The sequence below is a fragment of the Nannobrachium achirus genome, assembly GCF_963921795.1.
Source record: "Nannobrachium achirus genome assembly, chromosome: 1".
NCBI lineage: Eukaryota > Metazoa > Chordata > Actinopteri > Myctophiformes > Myctophidae > Nannobrachium > Nannobrachium achirus.
Genome location: NC_137810.1, coordinates 24,898,600 through 24,923,123, shown reverse-complemented (window position 1 = coordinate 24,923,123; position 24,524 = coordinate 24,898,600). Strand labels below are relative to the sequence as shown.

Here is a 24,524-nt window from a genome sequence, read left to right as displayed (position 1 = left end):
TGTCGAAACACATAATGTGAAACACATGACAAAATGCCACTAGTACCGCATAGAAAACAATAAAGCCACACAGCCCTTTTTTTTATTAGAAAAACAACTGCCTACACAGTAAAATAATTAATCAAATTAATCCATTTGTAAACTGTCAGAGTTAGATAAACATGGAGGATTTTACTGTATATTACCAAGGCGTGTGAGTCAGTTGCAGCTTGGGCCTCAGGCAGGCAGGTCTGCCACCATAGCATGATCCATCTGCATAGCAGCAACCATCCATCCAGTGGATGGCTACAGGCTGCAGGCCGGCCCATTGTGTGGGCTGAGCACTGTGACTGCTCCCTCTTGTACCTCCGTAATGGGATTACATTAGCCATGTTCTTCTGCTTTCCCTCTCCCTCCCTTACACACACACACACACACACACACACACACACACACACACACACACACACACACACACACACACACACAGTCACACAGTCACACACTGGCAGTCCATGTGTGAATGAAACACTCCCTGCCCCCTGGACATTACATGCCTCGCTACTTTAGCGTTTACACTGGACTGTGTGTCAGTATATCATAACTTTGTATGTATACTATGTAATAACATAGCTTGAATCCTTTTTCTAATATCTTCTAATATTTGTGAGAGGGAGTTTTGTCGAAGCTCAGAGTCTGTTGTGTGTAAATCTTGGGCTAGGCAGCACCACCACCACTACAGTTATAAGCTGTTTGTTGAAAACCAATTTGTTAACGTCTAAATACTGTACTAGTTTTCCCTCAAGGACAATGATTGATATTCAACGTAACCTGCCAAGACACCACTGAGGCAGAATATAATATGTAGAATGACACCAACCACAAGAGGAATTATGCAATGGCTCTCAAGGACTGGAAATGTTGTCTCTTTTCCCCTTGTTTTCTTCATCTTTTCTGCCTCTGTAGTTCATTAGCCCTAATGTAGTCTGTCTGTTTTGCAGAGGAACAAAAATACAGATTTGCTAACGACGGATCTGCTTCGCTCGTCTCTGGGCTGCTTCCCCACATCATAAAGACCCCACAGTCACTAATCTTTGTTTTATCTAATGCAACTTTAATGCTTTCGGAGGGAGTGATTTTTACAGCGATCACTTGGCCATTTGCGTTAGTTAAATACTAAATGATATGGGATTGATTAAAAGAGGGCCAGGCTACTAGCCTACTAAAGCGTTTGAATCTGGAGCTAGCCACCATAAAATTAAAACGGGGATCAATGGCGTGTCATATCTCGGCTGCTCGGCGGGCTGAACATGTAATTCTAACCTTGAGGCTGGAGCCATCTCTCACTTCAGGCCCTATGGCATCGGGCTCAATAACCCAGCCGCGCATGGCTCCTAGCTGCCATTATTGTTACTGCTGCTGCTGCAGAATACCAGAATCAGGAAGATACCAGTCTGATCTCTCTATCTCAATTTGCTGTGTATATTTTTTCTTCTTTTGGTCAAACTTTTTATTGATTGTAATCTATTTATTCATGCACAATTTCAGTTTTGTGTTGGCTAAGGTAGTGTTAACACATTTCATAAAACACATTGTAAATGAAAACACTAAACCTTTTTTTTCCCACAAACATGCTTTCCCAACTTTGCTGTTTCAACTTAGAGTGATCACACAGTATTTGCTCATCCAATGACATTAGATGTTTTCTGCTCTGATTCTGTTTACTGTGATTTGAACTTGAACATACCTCCACGGTCCGCCCACTCCCTCCTCCAGAAATAAACACACACATACTGTCACACTGCAGGCTCTCCATGGCACTGTCCATGGTGCTGACAGCCTCGGCAGTAGAGCTGAGCTCCAGTGGCACACACAGGCAGCATTTAATAGTCCTTTATCTCACTTATCTCACTATTCTTTTATTTTGTATTTTTTTGCAAAATTATATTTATTTAGTTAGAAGAGAAGGATTGGTTTCATGTGCACAGCAATATTTGCCACCGTAAGAAATGTACCGTGACGTGACACTCTGCTTACATTCAGTGCACAGCACATTGTGTACTGGTGTTGTAATTATAATCTCTTTTATTTCCCATTTCAAATAATGAATGACTGTTGGTCAACCTTCTCTTCTGTATGCAGAGGAAAGAGATAGATTTAGGCTTTTTGAAAAACGTGGAGAATCATTTGCATTGCTTGCACCATTTAAAGGTAGGGTAAGTGATTTAGTTTAATTCAAATAACAACAAAATGGGTCTATCTTCTGATAGTACTACAGTAGTTGTGTTTGTCCACATTTGGACTTCAGCCTTATCCCAAGTAGTTTCAGTTTTGGTGGAGGAGACAGGTTTTCCTCCAATCAAGGTAGAGTTTACTTAAATTAAATCACCTACCCTACCATTAAGACTATAATGCGCAAACCGGGAACATCCTATGTCGGAAGTAAAACATGACAACGTCACCACTACTCAAAATGGACAGATCTACAAGCTTATAACGCGGCGGTGACAAACCGATTGACAACTTGTAGACTCGTATCTCGAGAACCGTTCGTCCCACCGGCTTCAGATTCGGCACGCGCGTTCCCCGCCGCGGCACGGAGTGCAGTGCCGGGTCTCGACCCGACCCGACGCGCGGTTTTCCCGAACCGGCGCGAAACGTTCGGAATCTCCTTATGCGGGGTTGATTGTTGACATCAGGCTGTTCCGGAGGAAATCGGCGAAAGCTCTGACTCATCGTGACATCACTTCATAAAAGGCTCTGACATCACGTACGCCACATGAGTCAACAAAAAATCTCTGTGAGTGTGTATGTATGTATGTAATCCGCGTATCTCGAGAACCGTTCGTCCCACGGGCACGCGCGTTCTCCATATATGGGCATAAAATGAATGCCCCCACATCACTCATAAAAGGCTCTGACATCACGTACGCCACATGAGTCAACAAAAAATCTCTGAATATCTCCATATATAGCATATATGGGCATAAAATGGACGCAGAATCACAAAGATCTCCATGTACGGGCATAAAGGGACACAGACAGACGGATACAGAGATCTCCATAAATGGGCATAAAATGGACGCAAATGGCATATATGGGCATAAAATTTACGCAGAATCACAAAGATCTCCATATACGGGCATAAAGGGACACAGACAGACAGATACAGAGATCTCCATATATGGGCATGAAATGGACGCAAATAGACAGATATCTCCATATATGGGCATATATGGGCAGTGATCTCCATATATGGACATAAAATGGACGCTGACAGACAGACAGACAGATAACAGATATCTCCATATATGGGCATAAATGGACACAGGCAAACAGATGCACAGACAGACAGATACAGAGATCTCCATATATGGGCGACGCAAATAGACAGATATCTCCATATATGGGCATATATGGGCATAAAATGGACCCAGAACTATATCTGCAGTGATCTCCATATATGGACATAAAATGGACGCTGACAGACAGACAGACAGATAACAGATATCTCCATATATGGGCATAAATGGACACAGGCAAACAGATGGTCAAAACGGGTCCTATGACAACAGGTATAATGGGGTTTGCATTAAAGGGCGGGGCATTCATTCCCTATTTACATCGTTCCCGAGTTGGCCAGGTCGCCGACTAGACGCTGGCCCGCCCAAAGGGCGGCCCAGCTTCTAGTGTCTATAATATGCATACAAAGATTGCTTGACATATGTTTTCTTACTTTTTTATATGTGTTGACAAATGTTGGGCACAGACATATAGTATTTTGCGTTTTGGCACTATTTTAATTGATTTCGCATCAAGAATAAGGCATTCTAATGACATCTACACAAGCTTTGGTCCCATAAGTCATGCCTCTGACAGACGTGAGAAAGATCAGCAGTCCCGCAAAATTCACAGACAAAAATAGATTGAATCAGACACCTTTTTTCCATAAATAAGTCTGCATTACGTGCAAACTATGGGCATAAACTGCTTAATGAATCAGGCCCATTGTCTTTACCAATGTTGTTATCTACCAAAAGCTCACGTTGTTTGACTCCTTCTGAGGAAGAGATTGATGAGTTTCAAGCTGCATTTTCTTTTATGTCCAGTGGGGATATTATTTTGAATTACCGCAGACAGGCTGCAGGAAGGCCAGAGGGGTTTTTACAGCACAATTTAATTTATTATTCTATCAGTTCATGAGGATATTTTAGAGTCAGATGACAAAAAATGACATCATTCAGTAAATCAGTAAAGTGCTTTCATCAAGTGATCGCCACTCAGAATGGCGTGTGTGTGTTTTCCAAAATGTGTGCTTTGTGGATCAACCTTACAGAGTGTATAGTAGTGTATTGTCTGTGGAAATAGCCTAGGCCTGATCTAGTTGCGCTCTGGACAGTATTGCGCATTGAACATAGCCAATCTACAAGCTTTTATACCAGCTATTTTCGGTGTTCAACACCCATGCGGCCTTATAGGTTGGAGTGAGTGATGATCGATTTTATGGCATATATGGCTGACACAGGTGCCTCTCTGCTCCCTTCTCTCTCCACTCACTACTCCAGGGGTCTTCAACGTTTTCAGGCCAAGGACCCCTTGGCAGAGAGAGGGATGGAGCAGGGACCCCCACTACATATTGTATAAATGTGTGATGGAGATTCTCATCGATTTCATAGAAAAATTCATAGACTTGTTTGACACTTAACCACTTAAAATCATAAGTCGTCGATACTTAGTAACCTTGACCTTTCACTCTGTACTTGGTCTGCTCTTTTTTCTACCTATACACCAAACCTATTTGCCAAAAATAGCCGATCTGCGAGGCGTTGAGAGCTTATAGATCTGCTATTTTTGCCTGAAGTTCTCCTCAGAGTATAGGGATGCGAGGGTTCAATTGTTCATTTTAAATAATTATCCTATCACACAAGGATTTGGCTGCCCCATGTAGTAACTCTGGAGACCCCTGCTCTACTCCCTCTTTCTTCTCTCTCTCCTTGTCACTGCTTGCTGCAGCTGGGCCTGGTTCAGCCTGTTTTTGGCTTTATCCGCCTTCAATGGCTGTGGATTGGGTTCAGCCAGCTAGTCTCTGCCTGTCTGCCTGCCACTTGTGAGCCAGCCAACCAGCCACTACAGTATGTGTGTACCGTATGAGCTTTTTGTTTAATACGCATTAGGCTGGACAAAAGTGTCTAACCAGAATTATAGGAAGTACGTTGCAACAGGGGTCCGCTCAATATGCCGACGGGCCGCTGTTCCGACTAGCGTCGGCAGGTTAGTTACTCATCATGGTTACTGAGGTTAGGTTTAGGGTTAGGGTTAGGGTTAGGGTTAGTTGTAGTGTCGGAATACCGGCCCGTCGGCACACTGATGCGGACCCGTTGCAACAGGAGGTTCCGGTAGGCTGCTGGACAGACGAGATGTAGCCGTGTATGTCCTGTACTTCACCTTATGGGATGGAGATTAAACTTGGAACGAGGTTAAGTATGTGTGGCTGTAATAATCATAATCAAACAACTATTTATAAAACACGTATCTTAACTCATTTCCTGCGATCCCCGTCGAAACCGGAGATTTCCCGCTGTACCACTCTGCGATGCCCGAGGAGCCCGAAGATTTAATTAGCTTTAATCATTATGAAACGATTAAAAGTATGGTCGCTGTATATAGCCGCTTCGGAGACTTTAGGCCCGCCCCCTAACTGTATCCGGTCGTATTTCCCGTTTGGACCGGATCTAGGTTTCCATATCCGGTCTGACGTCCAATCGCAGCTCCGTTCACACGTTTTTTTATTTATTTTGTAGCTGTTTGATTCTTTTACCCGCCTGGCATATGATCTGCGCACATATCGTCTGCTATGTGCGCGAACGTGTCCACGTGTTACCATAGCGGACAGCTGGCTGTTCCAATGTTTTTTCATGTAAACACTGGCGGATAATCAGGGATACAGCGTGGCAACGGATATGTCTATTTCAATGGGGTTTTTTTTATTCGAAAGCTGTCACCGAGTCTACACGTCTACTAGATGAGTCGCGCACAGATTGTGCACGATGCGTGCGCGTGCCCACGTTAAAAGCTAAGGACAATTTGGCAGCTGCTTACTACAGCTATGTTTAAAATGGCAGCAAAATTGTTAATAAAGTTACAAGTGCTTTACATAAAACTTGAGAAATCAATCAAATTAGCGTTTAGAAATAAAAGATAAAGCGAATCAAGCAATAACATTTTAAAATGTTAAATTATGGAAAGGCCTTTTGCTAAAAGTACATTTTAAGAGGTTATTTAAAAGAAATCACTCATTTATCAAACCCTTTGTCTTTAGCCTCGACTCAAGAACAACCAGCAGGGTCCTGCCTGAGGACCTCCGGCTGTGCACAGGCTCATAATTGGGGTTAACATGTGAGATATGCCTTTTTGAGATATATTATTTTATTTTATTCACTGCTTCTCCCCCCATGCTGTCAAGTGGAACCACATGCAGTGATCTGCAGAGCATCTTTGTTGTGAAACGTGCAGGGATGTGCCTGAGTGTAAGGCTTGATTTATATGTCGTTGCACGCTGGTGTTGCACTCCGACAATCTGCCTTACAAAGCCAAAGAAGTGCTGTAACTAAATCTTTGGACACATTGACTTATTTATTTGTCTCAAAGTCCAAATAAGACTTCATGATTTGGGGGATAAACAATTACCTCATGAACATACAGTGCATTAGATCACTTATTTAACAATAAACATTTGGCTGGCCAATTGAAACACTTTAAAGGAGGGGTGACCACACTTTTTTTGACATGAGATCTACTTTTAAAATGGGGCTAGAGAGACAAGTAAATGGAAGAGATGGAAGATTGCATGTCCGGACATGCACACAAGTACACTGGGTGATAGTAGGTGTGTGCGCGCTAGGCCTGGGGCGGTATGGACTTTTTGTTACCGCGATTACCGTCTTCCCATTTACCGCCGGTACTGCGGTAATTACCGCACCCCCGTATCTATTAATTAAGGTTCGGCGATAAGCCAAAATATTGCAATCATCTTCCCAAAAGTCGCCTCTCCACAGTGGAGAGGCGACACAGCCTGACTGCCCGAGATATACTTCTCCATACAGCACAGCGGGTCTGGCTTTCAAAGGAGCAGATCTACAAGCTCACACCACATCGCATCCGCGATGCGTTCTGAGCTTTTAGATCTGCACTGTCGGGTTACCATAGTAACGTAGGCTAGCTACTTGGGCTTTTCAGACACAAACAGCTATGTGAACAAACCAGAAGAGGAAGGGTAGTCAGATCGTGTACAGTGATTCTGTAAACTCACGTCACGTCTCAACTCTCAAATCACAGTGATTGAGTGCTGCTATATACAGGTTTTAGTTACAAGACTTGACAGAAAAGGTTATAAAATCGCCGACGCGCCGCTGGACGGAGCACAACGTGCGACGCGGTTGAGAAAGTAAAATAGTTTCATTTTCGGTTTTGTCCACGCGGCCCGCGCTCCGCCAGTAATCCGTATGAATAAAAAAAGATATGCCACAACACAAGGTATGTATTAACATCCTTGTGTCGAGTGGATTACAGAGAAAGTATATGCTGCATTGCTGCTCCGTCATAGAGTTGTGCTCCGTACTCTACTGCCCTGCGTGCACTGTGTGTGTGTGAGTGACGTATGTGGGCGGCTTCCAACGTGTGGTACACGGCCCAGAGCAGAGCGGCATGGAGCGCATGCGGTCCTCGCTTCTCCCCCGTTTTAAAACTCGCTCGTTCTCAATAAAAATAGCCTATTTTGTCTTTTTTGACCGCGGTAAGGACCCTGACACCGCGGTAGGCCGCGGTATACCGCGATACGGCGGTACGGCGGTTACCGAACCCAGCCCTAGTGCGCGCGCACACACACACACACACACACACACACACACACACACACACACACACGCACCAATCTTCTTCGGTTCATGTTATTTTGACATACTGTAGTAAAGGTCATTTATCAACCTTTTCTTCTTGTGTCTGTTAAGCTGTAGAATGTTCTCTCTCTCTCTCTCTCTCCCCCTGTCTATCTGTCTGTCTGTATGTCTTGCCTTGAACCATTTCTATTCTTCTCTCAGACTGTAGATTATTATATAGATGTGGTGAATAGTGAGAGGTGTGTTTATAAAGGTATATACAGAATGTATTCTAGTTTACAGCACAGCTCCAATCTATGGCTTATATATTTTGTAAAGGATTTCTTTTACACTAGTTAGATGCAAAACTATTTGCAACTGTTACTAAGTGCATAATAAAGGATTTACTGTATTAACACTAATTTATTAACAAGGCCCACACACAGGCGGTACTTTTTGGGAGGCTATCTTCTATTGAGACTATATATATGAGGTGGAACCATGAGGTAAAGTGGTACTAAAATTGGCTTGAATGGATTGACTCTACATGGTTCTCATCGTGGTACTATGCTAATCTTCTCTGTATCATTTGAATTTTAGCCCAAAGATAGCGCCCCCTTGCCAACAAAGGGCATTTTGGTATTGCATCTGAAATGGCTTGGAATTAGAGACAGACAGAACATGACATTTAAATATCCGATTCCGAGTGGTTGTTTAGGCCAAAACCTGTATGAAACCGTTTTATGGACCAATATTTATATAAAATATATATTTTGAAAAGCATGGTGGGGCCCCTTTAATAGCTAATAAGGCAATAAAACAGCTCAACAAAGGTTGACAAACATAGACATAGAAGGCAAGTTAGTGAGACTGAATTAATGTGTCTGTAATGTCTACTCTGGCCTTTGTGTGCATCCCAGACAGTTTTTAAGCTTCATTCAATATTTAGATATTTGATCATTTTGATCATTATATCATACTGTATGAACCATGTTAGACTAATTGAAAACACACTTTCCTGGTTCTGTTGACTGATATTATCCATCTAATGTATGATGGGACAGGGTTTCTTTAATTACTTCTTTAACTTATTTAATTTAATCAATGTATGTATTTATTTATTCACTACAAGGCCCTCACACCTATGTTACATTATGTTTGAGTCATATAGTGTCAGGGGCTTGCTCAGAGAACCCGTAGTTAGGGCTGTCACGATTCTGACATTTTACATGACGATTAATTGTCACTCAAATAATTAAGATTAACGAATTAATTGTGTTCTTGTTGTCAACAATTACATTTCTGTTTGGCTCGTAGGCTTTGAAGTTGCACAAGAAATTACTGACTTATTTGACAACTTTATACTTAAAAAAGAAATCGATAGTGGAAATAACCGATCTACAAGCTCACAACGCATCGCGTGAGCTTGTAGATCTGCTATTTCCACTATTTTTGAAAATGTTTGAAAATATATGAACACTTTTCAACATTGACGATTATGAAAAAATAATTGCGATTATGTCAAATAATAATGATGTAATAATTGTGACAGGCCTACCCATAGTACCCATCTGTCCATGTGTCCCTTTTGTGCCCATACCCTGTGTATGGAGATCACCGTATCTGTCTGCCCGCTGGGCAGATAGATACCTAATACCTAAGAATGCCTAACCTGAATGCTTATTATAACGTCGTTGTCGGGTGGAAACCTCGTATCTCCAAGTTTCAAATGTGTACGTTCTTTCGCAAGTAAAGCCCTGCTTCATCATACAAGGCCGTCGCACAAAAGTAGTGAAAACAGCAGATCTACAAGCACACGTTGTGTGCTTGTAGATCGGCTGTTTTCACTAGTTTAAATCATTTTTAAAAGGATGAATGCATACAAGGTTTTAACCCGACAACGACGATAAGCACCTTGTTATAATTTGTTTCCTGCACCCCTTCTTCTAATCGCAGAGATGTTGCATCTTTATTTGTGGGTTGCGTGGTCAAGGGACACACTGTGTGTGTGTGTGTGTGTGTGTGTGTGTGTGTGTGTGTTTTAGAAACGGCACACTGCAAGGGTGGTGTTTTCCACTTTAGAAATATAGAGTACTACAGGTAAATTGGGTAGTCCTGTGAGAGTAAATGGTTGATGGAATTTCCGTGGGCAGCTTCAATGGAGCAGAGAGTGATGTGTGTGTGTGTGTGTGTGTGTGTGTGTGTGTGTGTGTGTGTGTGTGTGTGTGTGTGTGTGTGTGTGTGTGTGTGTGTGTGTGTGTGTGTGTGTGTGTGTGTGTGTGTGTGTGTGTGTGTGTGTGTGTGTGTGTGTGTGTGTGTGTGTGTGTCTTGGAAGCTGAATGGTGGATTAGCTCCCTCAGATGGCAGAAGGAGAGGGATCTGCTCTGACAGTGTGGTGGTTAGCCCATCTGTCTATAATTAGCTTTGTGTGAGTGTGTATGTGAGCGTGTGTGTGTGTGTGTGTGTGTGTGTGTGTGTGTGTGTGTGTGTGTGTGTGTGTGTGTGTGTGTGTGTGTGTGTGTGTGTGTGTGTGTGTGTGTGTGTGTGTGTGTGTGTGTGTGTGTGTGCTGCCGCTACCTGCCACCAGGTGGTCTACACTACATGAATGGACAGAGCCGAAGGATATTTGGACCTGGTGCTGCAGAGCAGCTTGGACTTCTGCCTGCCCAGTTAACTCTTCACAAACTAATGCCAAGAATGTCAGATTTACAAGCTCACAAAGCATTGCATTGTGACGTGTCGTGAGCTTGTAATTCTGCTATTTTCAGTGCAGGACACTGACACAACAAAGTATAAATTAGTCTTATCAGCCTCAGTCTGATATTTTAACTGACTTGAGTTGATTGCATGGACTTAAAGGGACTACACCATGAATTTTCATTTTTCCAATTTTTATGTATTTTCTTGGTGTCCCACCAGCAACTTCTATCCTCACAAAGTCCTATTTCTGACCATTGTGTCTTTCTCAGTTTATGGGCAGATCTATGTTAGCATGTCTCAGAACGGTCCTGATTGTGAAATGTCAGATTTGTGATGTCACAAGGCCTCAGAAGGAGGCAGGAGGAGCTGGGAGAGGGTTGGGGAGGGGTGGGCAGGCCTGAGAAGGAGGCAGGAGGAGCTGGGAGAGGGTTGGGGAGGGGTGGGCAGGCCTGCTGAGCAGGAGGTGGGGAGGAGTGTGGGGCCAAAACTGGCTCAATAGCGCAGTCCTCCCACTCAGGACAAGGTGGTACTGCAGCTGAAAATGCTCTGAAAGCCAGGCAGAAATGACAGGGGCTCTGTATTCAGGAGTGGTAATTTAGCCTCAAACCTTTTCAAAAACGTTTTTGGGACACAAACAGTGTTATATAAATTATTTTTAAATGCATGGTGTAGGACCTTTAAAGGATAGGTTTGCAATTATCTAAGTTAGGTTCTATTTATCATGTATTGGGTATAATTGTGACAAATACAGCGTATAGTTTCATTGATTGGTTCTTTATTGAGAAACTTACCAGCTGTAAATCTCAATATTAGGCAACAAAACAATCCGTCGTTGGAACCAGTTAAGCTGTTCAAAACCATGATACGCTTCATGTCCTTCTCAAAAACTGTTAAGTTACTGTACAGTCAGACACTTCTATATACTTATGGGCAAAAAAGAAAAGCATGCTTTCAGTGCAACCAGGCTTTAGTTACGTTATCTTGTACTTCAGTATTTGTTCTCTTGGCAACCTCCAGACGGTCAATAAATGCATTGTGTGGCAGGGGCAAGAATAAACATAAGAAATTATATAACTATACTGTTGCATTTAAAAAAAAAGAGAATTGGGGTTTTTGAATGCCTAACCGAATACAGTCTTTCAGACATCCCAACTTTGAGATCAGCATTTCCGGGAGGTCCCCCGTGCACGTGCGCGGGGGAATATCGTTTTTTTTCTCGGATTTTACAAATTTTTCTACGGTTAAAAATGGTTACAAACTGTTAAAAACGGTTCTGCACGGCGGCCGAACCATTTTAGGCTTAATATAATCGGGTTAATTTATAGCATGATGTATTTCTTACCTATTTGGGAGAAAGTTCTGTCACTATCACAGTGAGACACACACAACAGCCTGCCTGCAGGCTGCCGTGCGTCCCACAGGCTGTAAGATTGGACGAATGAGAACACATTTATTTGCATCGCGGGTCGCAGATCCGGTTCTAGACCGGATCCAGGCGGATATGGCAAGCATTTGCGGGAGCGGCCGTGATTTCCGGGAGGTTCAGTGCCACTCGCGGGTGTCCGGGAGGAGACACTGATTTCCGGGAGACTCCCGCAACATCCGGGAGACTTGGGATGTCTGTAGTTTAAGCCCAGCACAGGGTGGTACATTTCTCAATACTAAAGCAGAAGCTATTGGTGAGGTTGTGCTGTACACAACTACAAATGAGGGGAATCAATTTTCTTACCTTCTGGGTCGAAAAACACCAAATCCATCCTTTATTTCTCACACTGCAGTTATCTCATATGTCCCTATGGGACTTGAAACAAAAGGGGGGTATTTTCATCTTGCTTTGTTTCTATTCTGTTGGCCGTCATTCTGACAGTCACTAGTTTCAACTTGGCTACAACTACTGTACGATCCCCTGTCCACACATCTCCATGTAAATTCAACACTATATTTAGAATGTGATCAACCTATACCTCCGCCAGTCATCTTATAGTGAGCTATGAAGGTTGGAGCCAGGAGAGATGGCTCCCATTGGACCAATTATAATTCCACTGATCATCTGGATCTATCTGGTATGGACAGAATATAATGTATCAGATATGGATGGCTGGAGCAACCCCATCCGCCTGTCTATCTGTCCCCAGCGGCTTTTCCCTGCAGGCGGTGCTCTGACGATCAGAGCCCTGCCAACGCGGGGGAGAAGAGGCAAAGCCGTGTTTTACATACTACTGTGACAGCTATATACACTAACAGCTGCCATACATACAGTATATAATAATTAGCATTTATTTTAAATAATATGTCTCAAAGTTCCTGCCACTTTCGTAGTCAATGCTGTAAGTTTTCAACTAATGCGTCTTAAGTTCGCAATTCAATTAGAATTAATATTGATGGCTATAACGTCATGAAATCTGTTTTTGATTCATTTAAGGAAATATGAAATTGAGGGTGTGATATCAAGTTTTTTCTCCATCCTACCAACAATATTTGAATAGACAGCAATGTGTGTAGTTGTGTTGTTTATGGTGCAGAACACAGTGATAATGTTCCCACATTGTACAACAGTAGTTTCTTTTATCTTTATCCTTCAAACAAACTAAGACCAAAAGCCCGATTAACTGTTTGAGTACCAGGTCCACTTCCCTCACAGCTGGCATCACCTGTATACTGCATCTCATTTCAGCACATCACATGCTCTACTACATGTAGTAGATTAAAATAAGTTGAAGCTGAAGTTGACTTGCGGTCTAGCTTTTAATTTGTGAACGTGTCTGCTGCCCGCCTACACGACTGCCCTGTAAGAGCAGATGGAATCATCTACTCTGTGATGTTGTCTGATGCCAAATGCACCCAATTATTCTCACAGTTTCACCTAACACTGAAAAGAGCTTGTTGTTGTTCTATCTCCATTTTTAAATATGTGAGTATGTAGATCTGCAAGTTTTGAAAGTGGTTATTTATATTGAAATTCTTTTATTAGGAATAAAACCCTTGAGATGAATCATCTCGTTTTCGAGGGTATCCAACAGAGTTACACTTTCATACATTTAAACATAGAACTTTCACATACAATTCAGACAACATAAACAAGACAAAACACTACAAAACATAACAAAGAATACAAACAAAACGGAACAAAACAAAACAAACAAAACAAAACAACATACGCAACAACAGCACAACTGTAATACACAAGGTACAGAGCACACAATGGATCATATGGATAGTTGAGATAATGAATTAATTAAAACATGAACAGGTAATCTCAAGGTGAGAGGACAGCGTGGTCCTCTCACTAAGTTGGAAGTGAGTTGTGGATGTGAGAAGTTAATTTCATTAAGCTATACCCTGTGTGTTTGTATGTGTGTGTGTGTGTGTGTGTGTGTGTGTGTGTGTGTGTGTGTGCGTGTGTGCGTGTGTGCGTGCGTGCGTGCGTGCGTGCGTGCGTGCGTGTGTGGGGGGGGGGGGGGTGTTGTGTGGGTGCGTGTGTGTGTGCACGTGTGTGCACGTGTGTGCGTGCGAGCGTGCGTGTGACTCAACAGTGCCACTTGGTCACCCAGGCCTGCCACTGGTCTCCCAGCGGTATTGCAGCTCATGCTAAATAGTTACATAGTTACATAGTTACATACAGACAAAGTCACGAATAGGAGACGGTGTGACCACCGCTCAAAAATGTCCTACTATAAATGTGCAAACTCTGGACTTTAACAACCAAGCCTAGTTATTTCCAACAGCTCAAACAAAACAATATATACAGTAGGTATTACCAGAGAGGGTCACTTTCTTGGCCGTGTGAAAGAAAACATCCTGATCTACATCACAACATAGTGAATTCCCACAACATGGACACGATCGTGGCTTCCGTGCGTTTTCAAAATAAAGTGCAGTCAATGGCGGCACACGGTATCTGAATAATTAATTATATCCTGGTACTAAAAGTTTTAACAAGAGCTTGTGACTAAATAATTGTGACTAAATAATTGGAACAGGTTATTTTTTTTACATATCTTGAAAATTAAGTTTTGGACATACATGGTTTGCACAGGACAATGATTAGGCTTTTTGTTTTTTGTTGTTGACTTCCTGCAGGTAATCTTGGACGAGTCGACTACATTAGTGAGTTTGAGTTTGACCTCTTTATCCGCCCTGATACCTGCAACCCTCGCTTCAGAGTTTGGTTCAACTTCACCGTTGAGAACGTCCGTGAGACACAGGTAAGCAACTTCATTTCTTTTATTCCGTTAATTTGCTTCGTTTTCTTGAAAATCACATGGCTTTCGTCAGGTCCGGTCTGGTACACATGTTTTCGGATAACTATTCCTTTAACAACCTTTTACAACCAGTAAGATGCCCTAAGATGCGAAAAGGGCGCTGGTATTGGCCAGCTCCATATATGGAAATGTAGGTGATGATCCAGTCGTCGCCATGTATGGCTATCCTGGGTTTGATGAGGTCAGTGTTGTGATCTTCATATACTGTATGGAGAGCCAGGTGATGATAGTCAGCTCCACATATGGAGATCCATGTTGTACCAACTTTCTGTCTTGGCCATATATGGAGCGTGACATGAGGTGTGACTGACTGTCTGACGCACGGGAGCTGCGGGTTTTCATAGTAAATCTAGGTGATGATCCAGTTGTCTGCAAGTGAAATTTCTTAAATGCACTGCTTGAGTTTTGTTTCACCTTTTTAGTTTTTTAGATCGACTGAAATATACACTTGAAAATTTAATTACTGTACATGTGGGGACAAATGGGGAGGGGGAAATGGAGGGGGGTATTTACCAATACTGTAAGGTGTCAAACTGCCAAATAATATATACAGTATGTGCTGTGCCCTACAGTACTGGATGTCCTTTCACAAACAAAAAGTCAACCATGTTCCCTAATGCCATCCGGTAGACAGCTCACTACGAATTTACACCCACAATACTCAATTTTGAAAGATGCAAAGCAATTTGTTTTCCCTTACAAAAGGGTCCTGTTGTTTATTTCTTACCTCACTTCGTGTCATATCGTCTGAGCTCATTTCTGCCACCGGGCAAGCTCAGAGCGTATAGGGATTGGCTGAGAAATGTGGTCACATGCCACAGAGATACAGTGCATGGGAACAGTGGGCGTGGCAACGAAGGGATGGGACGGGCTTTATTGAGTTTTTACCCACCCTGATTGGATCTCTGCCGTTTCTGTCAGCGCTGTCATGTAACTCCTAGCAGAAGAGGGTAAAACTGGAAGCTATTGGCATCTAAGTCCAACGGCTGCTATCTAATGTGTGTGTGTGTGTGTGTGTGTGTGTGTGTGTGTGTGTGTGTGTGTGTGTGTAAGAGTGCCTGGCAGCTGTGGAGATAGAGCAAACACAAAGACGTAAGAGACTAATATAAAATGAAGGGGAAAGCAAGAGAAGAGAGACAGACATGAACACAGCGAGAGGAAGAGAGATAGAAAAAAAGGAGAGACTGACCAAGATGAGACAAGAGTCAGAGACCATTAGAGAGAGAGAGAGAGATGGAGGAAGGCAGAGCGAGGCATGGATGAATCCAAGGCTAGGGATGGGACGATACGAGATATTATCGTTTATCGTGATTAAAAACACTCACGATAATCGTATCGTGGAGATTTAATTTATCGTGATGTCGTCCTCCGTCATGCACTGGGATTAATTCACCTTTATTTGCCGAGCTGCATATCCAGTACCACTTAATCCCTCTATATTTGGTAAAAGGTACTTATGATATACCGGTACGTCTTTTTTTCACTCTCTATCAAAGGTCTTTGCCAAAAGATAGCCGATATACAAACTCACAACGCGTCGTGTGAGCTTGTAGATCTGCTATTTTTTTGACAAATTTTCCACCCCAGGATAATGGATTTTGATTATCGCGATAATATCGTAAATAGACAAATTTCTTTCAATAATCGTGATACGAAATGTTCATATCATCCCATCCCTATCCAAGGCATGCTGTTGCTGCCGTCTCCTGCAGTGAGCCCAGCCCCAGCCTGGCCCCAGCTATCAGGCCTATCGGGCCATCTCCCTGCAATGCTGTAGTCAGCACTAATCACATTTTATGGCCCTGAGATGAATGGGAGGCCTCGGCTTGGAGCCGGATCGATCCCACAGCCAGATATACCTGCACAGGCAGCCTGCTGCCTGGGCCAACAGGATATTTGCTGTTGTGGTAAAACGAAAGAGAGACAGTGGGAGAGAGAGAGAGGGGAGGGTGTAAGATAATATAGGCAGATATAAAGATAAGTGCAGACAGACGCTCATGTGCATGTACAGTACACAAAAGCAAGCAGCACGATAAGTGCAGTGGCACACAGAAGGGGCAGGGCCTACAGGTTACAGAAAACAGGTGGAAACCCATTTTCACTGCACACTTCTGGGTTCTTTGTATATAGACCATCTCACCGGCTCCTTTCTTAGAAATCTATTTCTTATCTGTCCAATTTCCTTTTCCAAAGGAGCCTTGTGTGAATTTAATCTACTCCAGTAGAGGGAGGTCTGGATAGCTGCCGCCTTGCATTTTGCTAAGACTTGTATTGGGCTGTAAAAGGGCTTCTCTCTCTGTGTGTGTGTGTGTGTGTGTGTGTGTGAGTGTGTGAGTGTGTGAGTGTGTGTGAGTGTGAGTGAGTGTGTGTGTGTGTGTGTGTGTGTGTGTGTGTGTGTGTGTGTGTGTGTGTGTGTGTGTGTGTGTGTGTGTGTGTGTGTGTGTGTGTGCGTGCGTGCACACACGTGTGTGATGCACACGTGCATATTAGCATGAGCGCACCGTTGCGTCTCCACACCTTTGACTTCATCATGACTTGAAACGTGCCAAAACATAAAATAGGCAAATAAAATGGAGATAGAATAATGTTGCGAATAAATGCTGTAAACCAACTAAGTGCAGCTATGTGGGGAGAGGCTGCGCTATAGAGATATCAGTGGGTTCCAGGGGAGAACTGGGCTGTTGGAGTGTTTCATCCAGCTAAGCCTTGCTAACTCTCAGCCCGAGCCAGGGGAATGGCGAACAGTAAAAGCCCGTGATATTGGAAGTGAGATGGCCATTTTGAAGGAATGTAAGCTGGTGAAACAGATTTGGTCTGCCTCAATCAGCTTAGCAGCTTTGTGGAAATTGGCTGCACCGTAGCACCAGTTATGATGGATGGCTGGATGGATGGATGTCTCTTTTTTATTTTATTTCTTTTATTATTTATTCCGTTTTTTTTTTCTTCTTTTTTTCTGTTTAAAAAATAATAAAAGCACTGGCTCACTCACTCACCTCAAAGTCCATCAGTCTCTTGGTGTAGTGAGACTGGCGCTGGTTAATTGGGTCACTGTGACCGGGTCCTTGTGACGACGTTTGACGCTGCATGATGTCCATGCAGTGCTGAGTATTGTTGTTTTTTCCCTCCTTGTGGTCTGCTCTAGGCTACAAGAAAAGTGGTTTCTTGCACAACAGAATGGCTGTGTCATTTGAAATTCGTCTATTCCTCTGAGTTAAGCTTGATATAGGCTATAGGTGAGCGTTTTGTGATGAAATTCTGATAGGGCCAGGGCCACGAGTCAAAGCCAATTCTGCTTTTTTCCGCCACTTTTCACTTTGTTTTCAGTTTTAATTCACTTCAAAGTGAGTGAGTGAAGTTAAAAGCCACTGATGGGGAAATTGTGCAGCTCTTGTGTACTGTATGTGTGTGGAGGCGGGAACATTATGTTGATTCTCAGTTTCAACAATCTTTTTTTAAGCGCTTTTTTTAAGTGTTAACCGCTCTTAAATCTGGCTTTGTTTGTAAGAATGTTTTCACATACCTTTGAAAAATCATAGAATATTATTGTGTCGCGACGATTGGCGAGAAAACCAAGTTAACAATGCTAGATTATATACAGTATATCAGAACAAACTAAACAGAACGAAAAGAAACATTTCGCTTTGCATCAATTACACACAAAAGCAAAACAAAACAATCAACAAAAAAAACTATTCTGCCCTATTCTGTATCTAAGTGTATTGATGCTTGTTGTGACTTGGCACTACTTGGCACTACTGTATGATAAAATGTATTTGAATTGAATACTTTGAATGAGTACTGACGTCCAAATCAAGCACTCGAGTCCTCACTACTGATGCCCATCCTCGGTAACCACTGGCCGAGTTGATATGTCATTCGACTGTGCCATGTGGGGGTAGAGCTCGGCGTCAGAGCGCGTGAAGGGCACGGCTGTGAGCTATTATCATAGGAGCCTTCGGGGAGCCATTCTTAGAAGACAGGCAGTAAAACCTCGCGCCTCGTGCCTTCAACTCCTCGCCGCTGCTGCAGTGGGTGATTTGCAAGCTTCACTTGTCCAGGAAAAGCTCAGTGCAGGGCAGTTACTCTCCATAATAGGGATGGAGAACAAACCCAACTGGAATGGTGGTGCTGTGTGGTGGCGCCTCCATTCCCCCAAAGGCCTATCATCACTTTAACTTTTTTTTTCAGACCAAGCTCACCCATTGAAATTCATCAGCCATAATGCTGTGTAATCTGTCGAGTGGGATAGGTTGAATGGCACATTAAGTTGAACATTAAAGAAGAGGATGTTAAAACTCTGTCTGGGAAGCATTATGGCTTGGTGTCTTGCGTGACGCTAATCAAACCGATCCCACTTTATGTTCTGCAGCCAGTATTTTGCACAGAATATGACTTCACTTGACCAAGACCGGGCCTTTTATACATGAGTGCAATATCCAGTGACACGGATATCACATGTTGTGTCTAAATTAGTTTAAAAGGCCTAGAAGAATCCTACAGCTTCTACTGTGTCATTATTCAAATGTGTAATTTACTTACCCAGTCATTAAGCAGATGGAAACTATTTTGATGTCTTGTTTTAAATGTAGAGGGAAGTGAAGTAAAGAAGAAAGGGAGAGCAATAACAAGATGCAGAGAGAGAGAGAGAGAGAGAGAGAGAGAGAGAGAGAGAGAGAGAGAGAGAGAGAGAGAGAGAGAGAGAGAGAGAGAGAGAGAGAGAGAGAGAGAGAGAGAGAGAGAGAGAGAGAGAGAGAGAGAGAGAGAGAGAGAGAGAGCTGTTAGAAGTCCCTGAATTGTCTGAGAGGTAATAGATGTGATGCACATTCATTCCCTTTTTTGAGCGGTGGTCACAACGCTCCTATACGTGGCCGTGTGTGTGGGTATGTCTGTCTGTCTGCGTCCGTGTCTGTCTGTATGTAGCCTACAGTACCTTTTTTGACCACACATGTTAAGGGAGGGGCGCTGTTGTTCAGGCCAGACCAGACACACACACACACACACACACACACACACACACACACACACACACACACACACACACACACACACACACACACACACACACACACACGGATGGATGGATGATGGATGGATACCAGTGGCGGCCTGAGTGACATGCATTTTATTATCAATATTTTGTTTAATATTGTTTTAATATTTTTTATTATATATATATACAGGTATATATATATTTGTTTTGCTGTTGCGCAGCCTCCACGACCACCGCTCAGTTCACACGGGTGTGATTTTTTAACCTCATAGAGAAGGAAGCTAGGAGCGAGGAAAGTGTGTGTGGGGGGTATTTACAGGAAATTATTTGTTGTTTGTGTAGGCTATATATTTCACCTTCCCTCCCCATCCTAAATAGAGAGCAGGCTTGGCTGCAGTTCTGGGAAGTCAGCTGCCCTGCCCTGCCCTGTGCAGTGCTGTGCTACGCTGCATAGCGTAGTGTAGTGTCACTCCTCCTGGACCGCACCTCGTTGCTGCATAATGCAGGTTCTTATCTGGGTGCGGGGAAGGCTGCTCTGTCTGTCAGCCCTGGACAATGTCTGGCCATGTCTGGACCTGTTGTCTGGACCCATGTCTGTCTGGAACCTCCATGTTTAACCCCAAACCCTGCTCCTCCTCCACCTCCACCTCCCCCCTTTCTGTCCGCCCCCTCCGTGACACACCGTGTCCATTTTTCTTCTGATGAGAGCCCCCGAGGTGTACAAGAATCCCTCCCATGGGCACCGCGCCACTCCCCGCCCCCTTCCCACCCCGACTTCCATTCCTGTTGCTCTCCACCCCTCCATTCCTGCGCGTTTGTTTTCCTCCTCCCCTTTTTCCTCCTCTCTTTCTTCTGTCTCACTCTCCTTCCCATGTGTCAGTGTTGGGTGTCCTTCAGCAGTGAGGGAGGTAGACAGGACAGGACAGGCAGGTCTCCGTTGGTGAGTGCCAGAGTGGATGAGCGTAGGGCTGATCATGGCTGGTGTAGTGCAGTGGTCTCAACCTTTTCAGGCCGTGACCCACAAAATAATCATATTGTAACACACACCCCCACCCTGACGAGCACAAAGAGTTGAGGTATTACATTTTGTACCACACGGTTCTATTGTGAAAATAGCAGATCTACATGCTCACAACGTCTCGCGTTGCGAGGCGTTGTGAGCATGTAGATCGGCTATTTTCACAATTTCTGCCTCTAATGTTTGAAAATTTGGCCAGTGTTTAATGTGTAATTTTAGAGTTATTAAAAAAGTCTTTCAATTCTCACTTTAGTAATGTGCAGATACCCTCTATACACTTAAACTTTATATTGGTTTGTTTACTGTTGAGTGAGAAAACAATGTTGCACATTAGTGCAAGTTAATCATCTGGGGACCCCCCAAAATAATTTGGGGACCCCTCTGGGGGGTCCCGACCCACAGGTTGAGAACCACTGGCGTAGTGCAGCATAACATGCCCTGATGTGGCAAGGCTGGTGGTTGGTCCTATAGGTGCAGCGTGGGTACTGATTCTGATTCTGCTCTGGGAGGGCGGGAAGGCTTACTAGGTGCTCAGCTCCAAGATTTAGGGACTCATACTCGGCTATAGGCACTATTAGGTTTGTCAGTGGCATGGCATGTGTAGTGTGTGTGTGCGTGTGTGTGTGTGCGTGCGCGTGCGTGCGTGCGTGCGTGCGTGCGTGTGTGTGTGTACATGCGCGCGCGTGCATGCGTGCAAGCTTGGTTATGTACTATCATAGTACATACCCAAATACACAGATTCACACCTCAACAGGTTTTGCATGTCTATGCACTCTTCTAAAAGCCTCTACACATAGACTCACCGTCACCCATGGCCCTTTGCCTGGCCAAGCTTGTTTTCATCTCGAGCTTCATTGCATATGGCACACGCTAGATATGCATACTACTGTATATCCTACTCACGTGATATTCTCTCCTTTTGAAAGTCCCTTTTTCAGGCTGCTTCTCAACAGCCTCCAAAGAAGAGCAACGGTCTCTTGTGTAGTTCTGCCAAAGGGATTATTTGACTTCAAACATACCACACTGGGCCAAAAAGTTTAGCATCCCAGTTTCAAACCTCCACTAGGAAGTTGTCAAAAGGATTGCGTCCTTTCTGAAAGACATTCAAGTTGTCAAACAGTGTCAGGGAGCATAGGGGTATCTGGTGACCTTGTTCGTTAAAGGGGAATTAAGGCGTCCTTCTTCATTGTCATGGCCGATGCGCCGCAGATCACTCTATAATGACATGCACAAAAGCATATGACAACGGCACACAATGAATTCTCAAGTCATCCTTCCTGATAGCGAAATGAGTGTCCCTGGGTTATCTCTGCTGACGGGAGGTTTTCATCAGAATTTGCTGCCATTTTTATATACCATACCGTATATGGTTTGATTCACTTTAAAAAGGTGGTGGCTTTTACCACCTTTTTCAAGGGTATGTTTTGAAATTGGCTGTTTTATTAATCTCATTGGGATTTTCCTTTATTTAAACAGGACAGAATGAGGCAGCTCTCAGTCTCCAATTGCAAGGGACTTGAATAAACGTACGTTTTTCAAACATGCCAAAACATCTTTTAGTTTCAACTTGTGAAATGGGGTCTCCGTCTTCTACAGGTATCAGTGCATGGTTACTTAGACACAAGACAAAAGGAACCTTTAGTCATGCCATACATGCATTTGAAGTAAAACAAGTGAATGTCTGCATACAATACAGCTTTCCCTTGCTTCATTTAATAAAATAGTAATGTTTCTGCTATTTTTTCGTTCTATATACTTAGACCATAGCCCTGCAAACTGATGAAGCCCTTAGGCTTAGGTTGTTGTTTGAATAGATTAAACATGGGAGGGAGAGCCGCATTATACAGTGCGTGACTGCGTGGACATTCCCTTCTTTTTTAGTTTTCTTTGGTCCAGCGCACCTCTTTTTCATATGCATTTGAATACATTAGATGGCTTCTGGGTTAGAATTTGGGGTCTTTTCAGTTTCCAACATAGGCGGGGGTTTGACCATGGGTAGATGAGGTTGGTTAGTTGGCCAGAGTAAGCAGGCACGTGCACTTGCTCATCAGGCCATTGTGCATCAGAGGCTCATCCACATGGAGCTCAGCAGTGGAGTGGTGTGTGACATGCTGCCAACACCAAGCTCTATCTCCGCCACTGGCCTTGATTCCAACACCATCACCAAATAGTGCATCTGTAGATGTGGCATTGTCCCCGCATAGATAGCCACTGTATACGCACGCGCACGCACGCACGCACGCACGCACGCACGCACGCACGCACGCACGCACATTGCTAGGATTATCCACCAATCCTCCCACAGATTTCCAAATCTTCAACTACCAATCTCATATATCGCATATCTAAGATGGCGGCGCGCACAGACGCGACGCGACAAGCTCGTACCCTCGGTGCAGTGTTTTTGTTTATTTTGTATAGTTATTTGTTGTCCCAGACAGTAAACTGCTGGGCGAAAGTAGTATTTAGTCGTATCGACTTGCTGGAGATTGGATCGCGGTGTGAAAAGCCTTTTTCGCCGGATTTCAAGACCGAGCACAACCTACCTCCCGAGATAGCGCTGTGTTGCCAGGCTAAGGAGAGACCCAAACCGTCCCGCGATTCCTAGTCTTTTCCTGGCTAATGCGAGATCGCTCGCGCCTCGGGGAGAAGAAGAAAAGGACAAGATGGACGACGTGAGGTTTCGCACAACACAGAGACCCGTAAGAGACAGCTGCTGTCTATTGTTCACGGAGACGTGGGGTAGCCAGGACATACCCGATGCTAGCTTCGAGCTAGCTGGCTACACGGCACATCGGCAAGACAGAAACATGGAGGCTACCGGGAAGGGACGTGGTGGCGGACTGTTAATCTACCTGAACAATGACTGGACTACAGATTCCAGCGTGGTAAGCAGTCACTGTTCTCAAGATCTGGAGTATATAACAGTTAAATGCCGACCCTTCCACCTGGCTAGGGAACACTGCGCTGCCCTGATTACCAATGTGTATATAGCCCCAGATGCTAATGCTAACAATGCGCTAGCAGTGCTACACGACACGATCACGTCACAACAAAGGAGATATCCCGACGCAGTTCACGTTGTGGCGGGGGATTTCAACCACGTTGATCTGAAGAAGGTGCTGCCCAAATTATACCAGCACGTGAAGTGTGCCACAAGGGGAGATAACACACTGGACAAAGTGTATTCTAACATCAAAAACGGCTACAGGGCTAGGCAACAACCCCCTCTCGGCAGTGGCATAGTTGAACACCCGTCTGACCACATGTCCCTGCTTCTAACTCCAGCCTACACACCGATAAGGAGAAGTGCTCCTATAACAACAAAAACGGTGAAAACATGGCCGGAGGGGGCAATGGGACAGCTGCAGGACTGTTTCGAAAACACAGACTGGTCCATTTTTGAAAACGAGGACCTGGAGCAGTACACAGCAGCAGTCCTAGGGTACATCAAGCACTGCATAGACACTGTAACAGTGGACAAGCGAGTGAAGGTGTATCCCAACACGAAGCCCTGGATGACAAAGGAGGTCAAGAGCCTGCTCAAGGAGAGAGACAGAGCCTTCAAGGCGGGGGATCAGGACCTCTACTCTGTTGCCAGAGCCAATCTCAAGAGAGGTATCAGAGAGGCAAAGGCTGAGTACAGGGGCAAGATAGAGGACCACCTGCAGAGCAACAACACCAGAGAGGTCTGGCAGGGT

The 24,524-nt window shown here is 44.0% G+C and overlaps 1 protein-coding gene across 1 annotated transcript in view; it reads left to right on the top strand.

The window, feature by feature from the left end:
* The window catches only part of agbl4 (AGBL carboxypeptidase 4), a gene marked incomplete at its 5' end in the record, with an annotated part of 446,034 nt that overhangs the window by 26,041 nt on the left and 395,469 nt on the right, over positions 1-24,524 (top strand). The window contains one exon of the mRNA XM_080727779.1: positions 14,634-14,758. Within this exon, the coding sequence (XP_080583905.1) occupies positions 14,634-14,758 (125 nt within the window). The remainder of the gene's footprint in view (positions 1-14,633; positions 14,759-24,524) is intronic.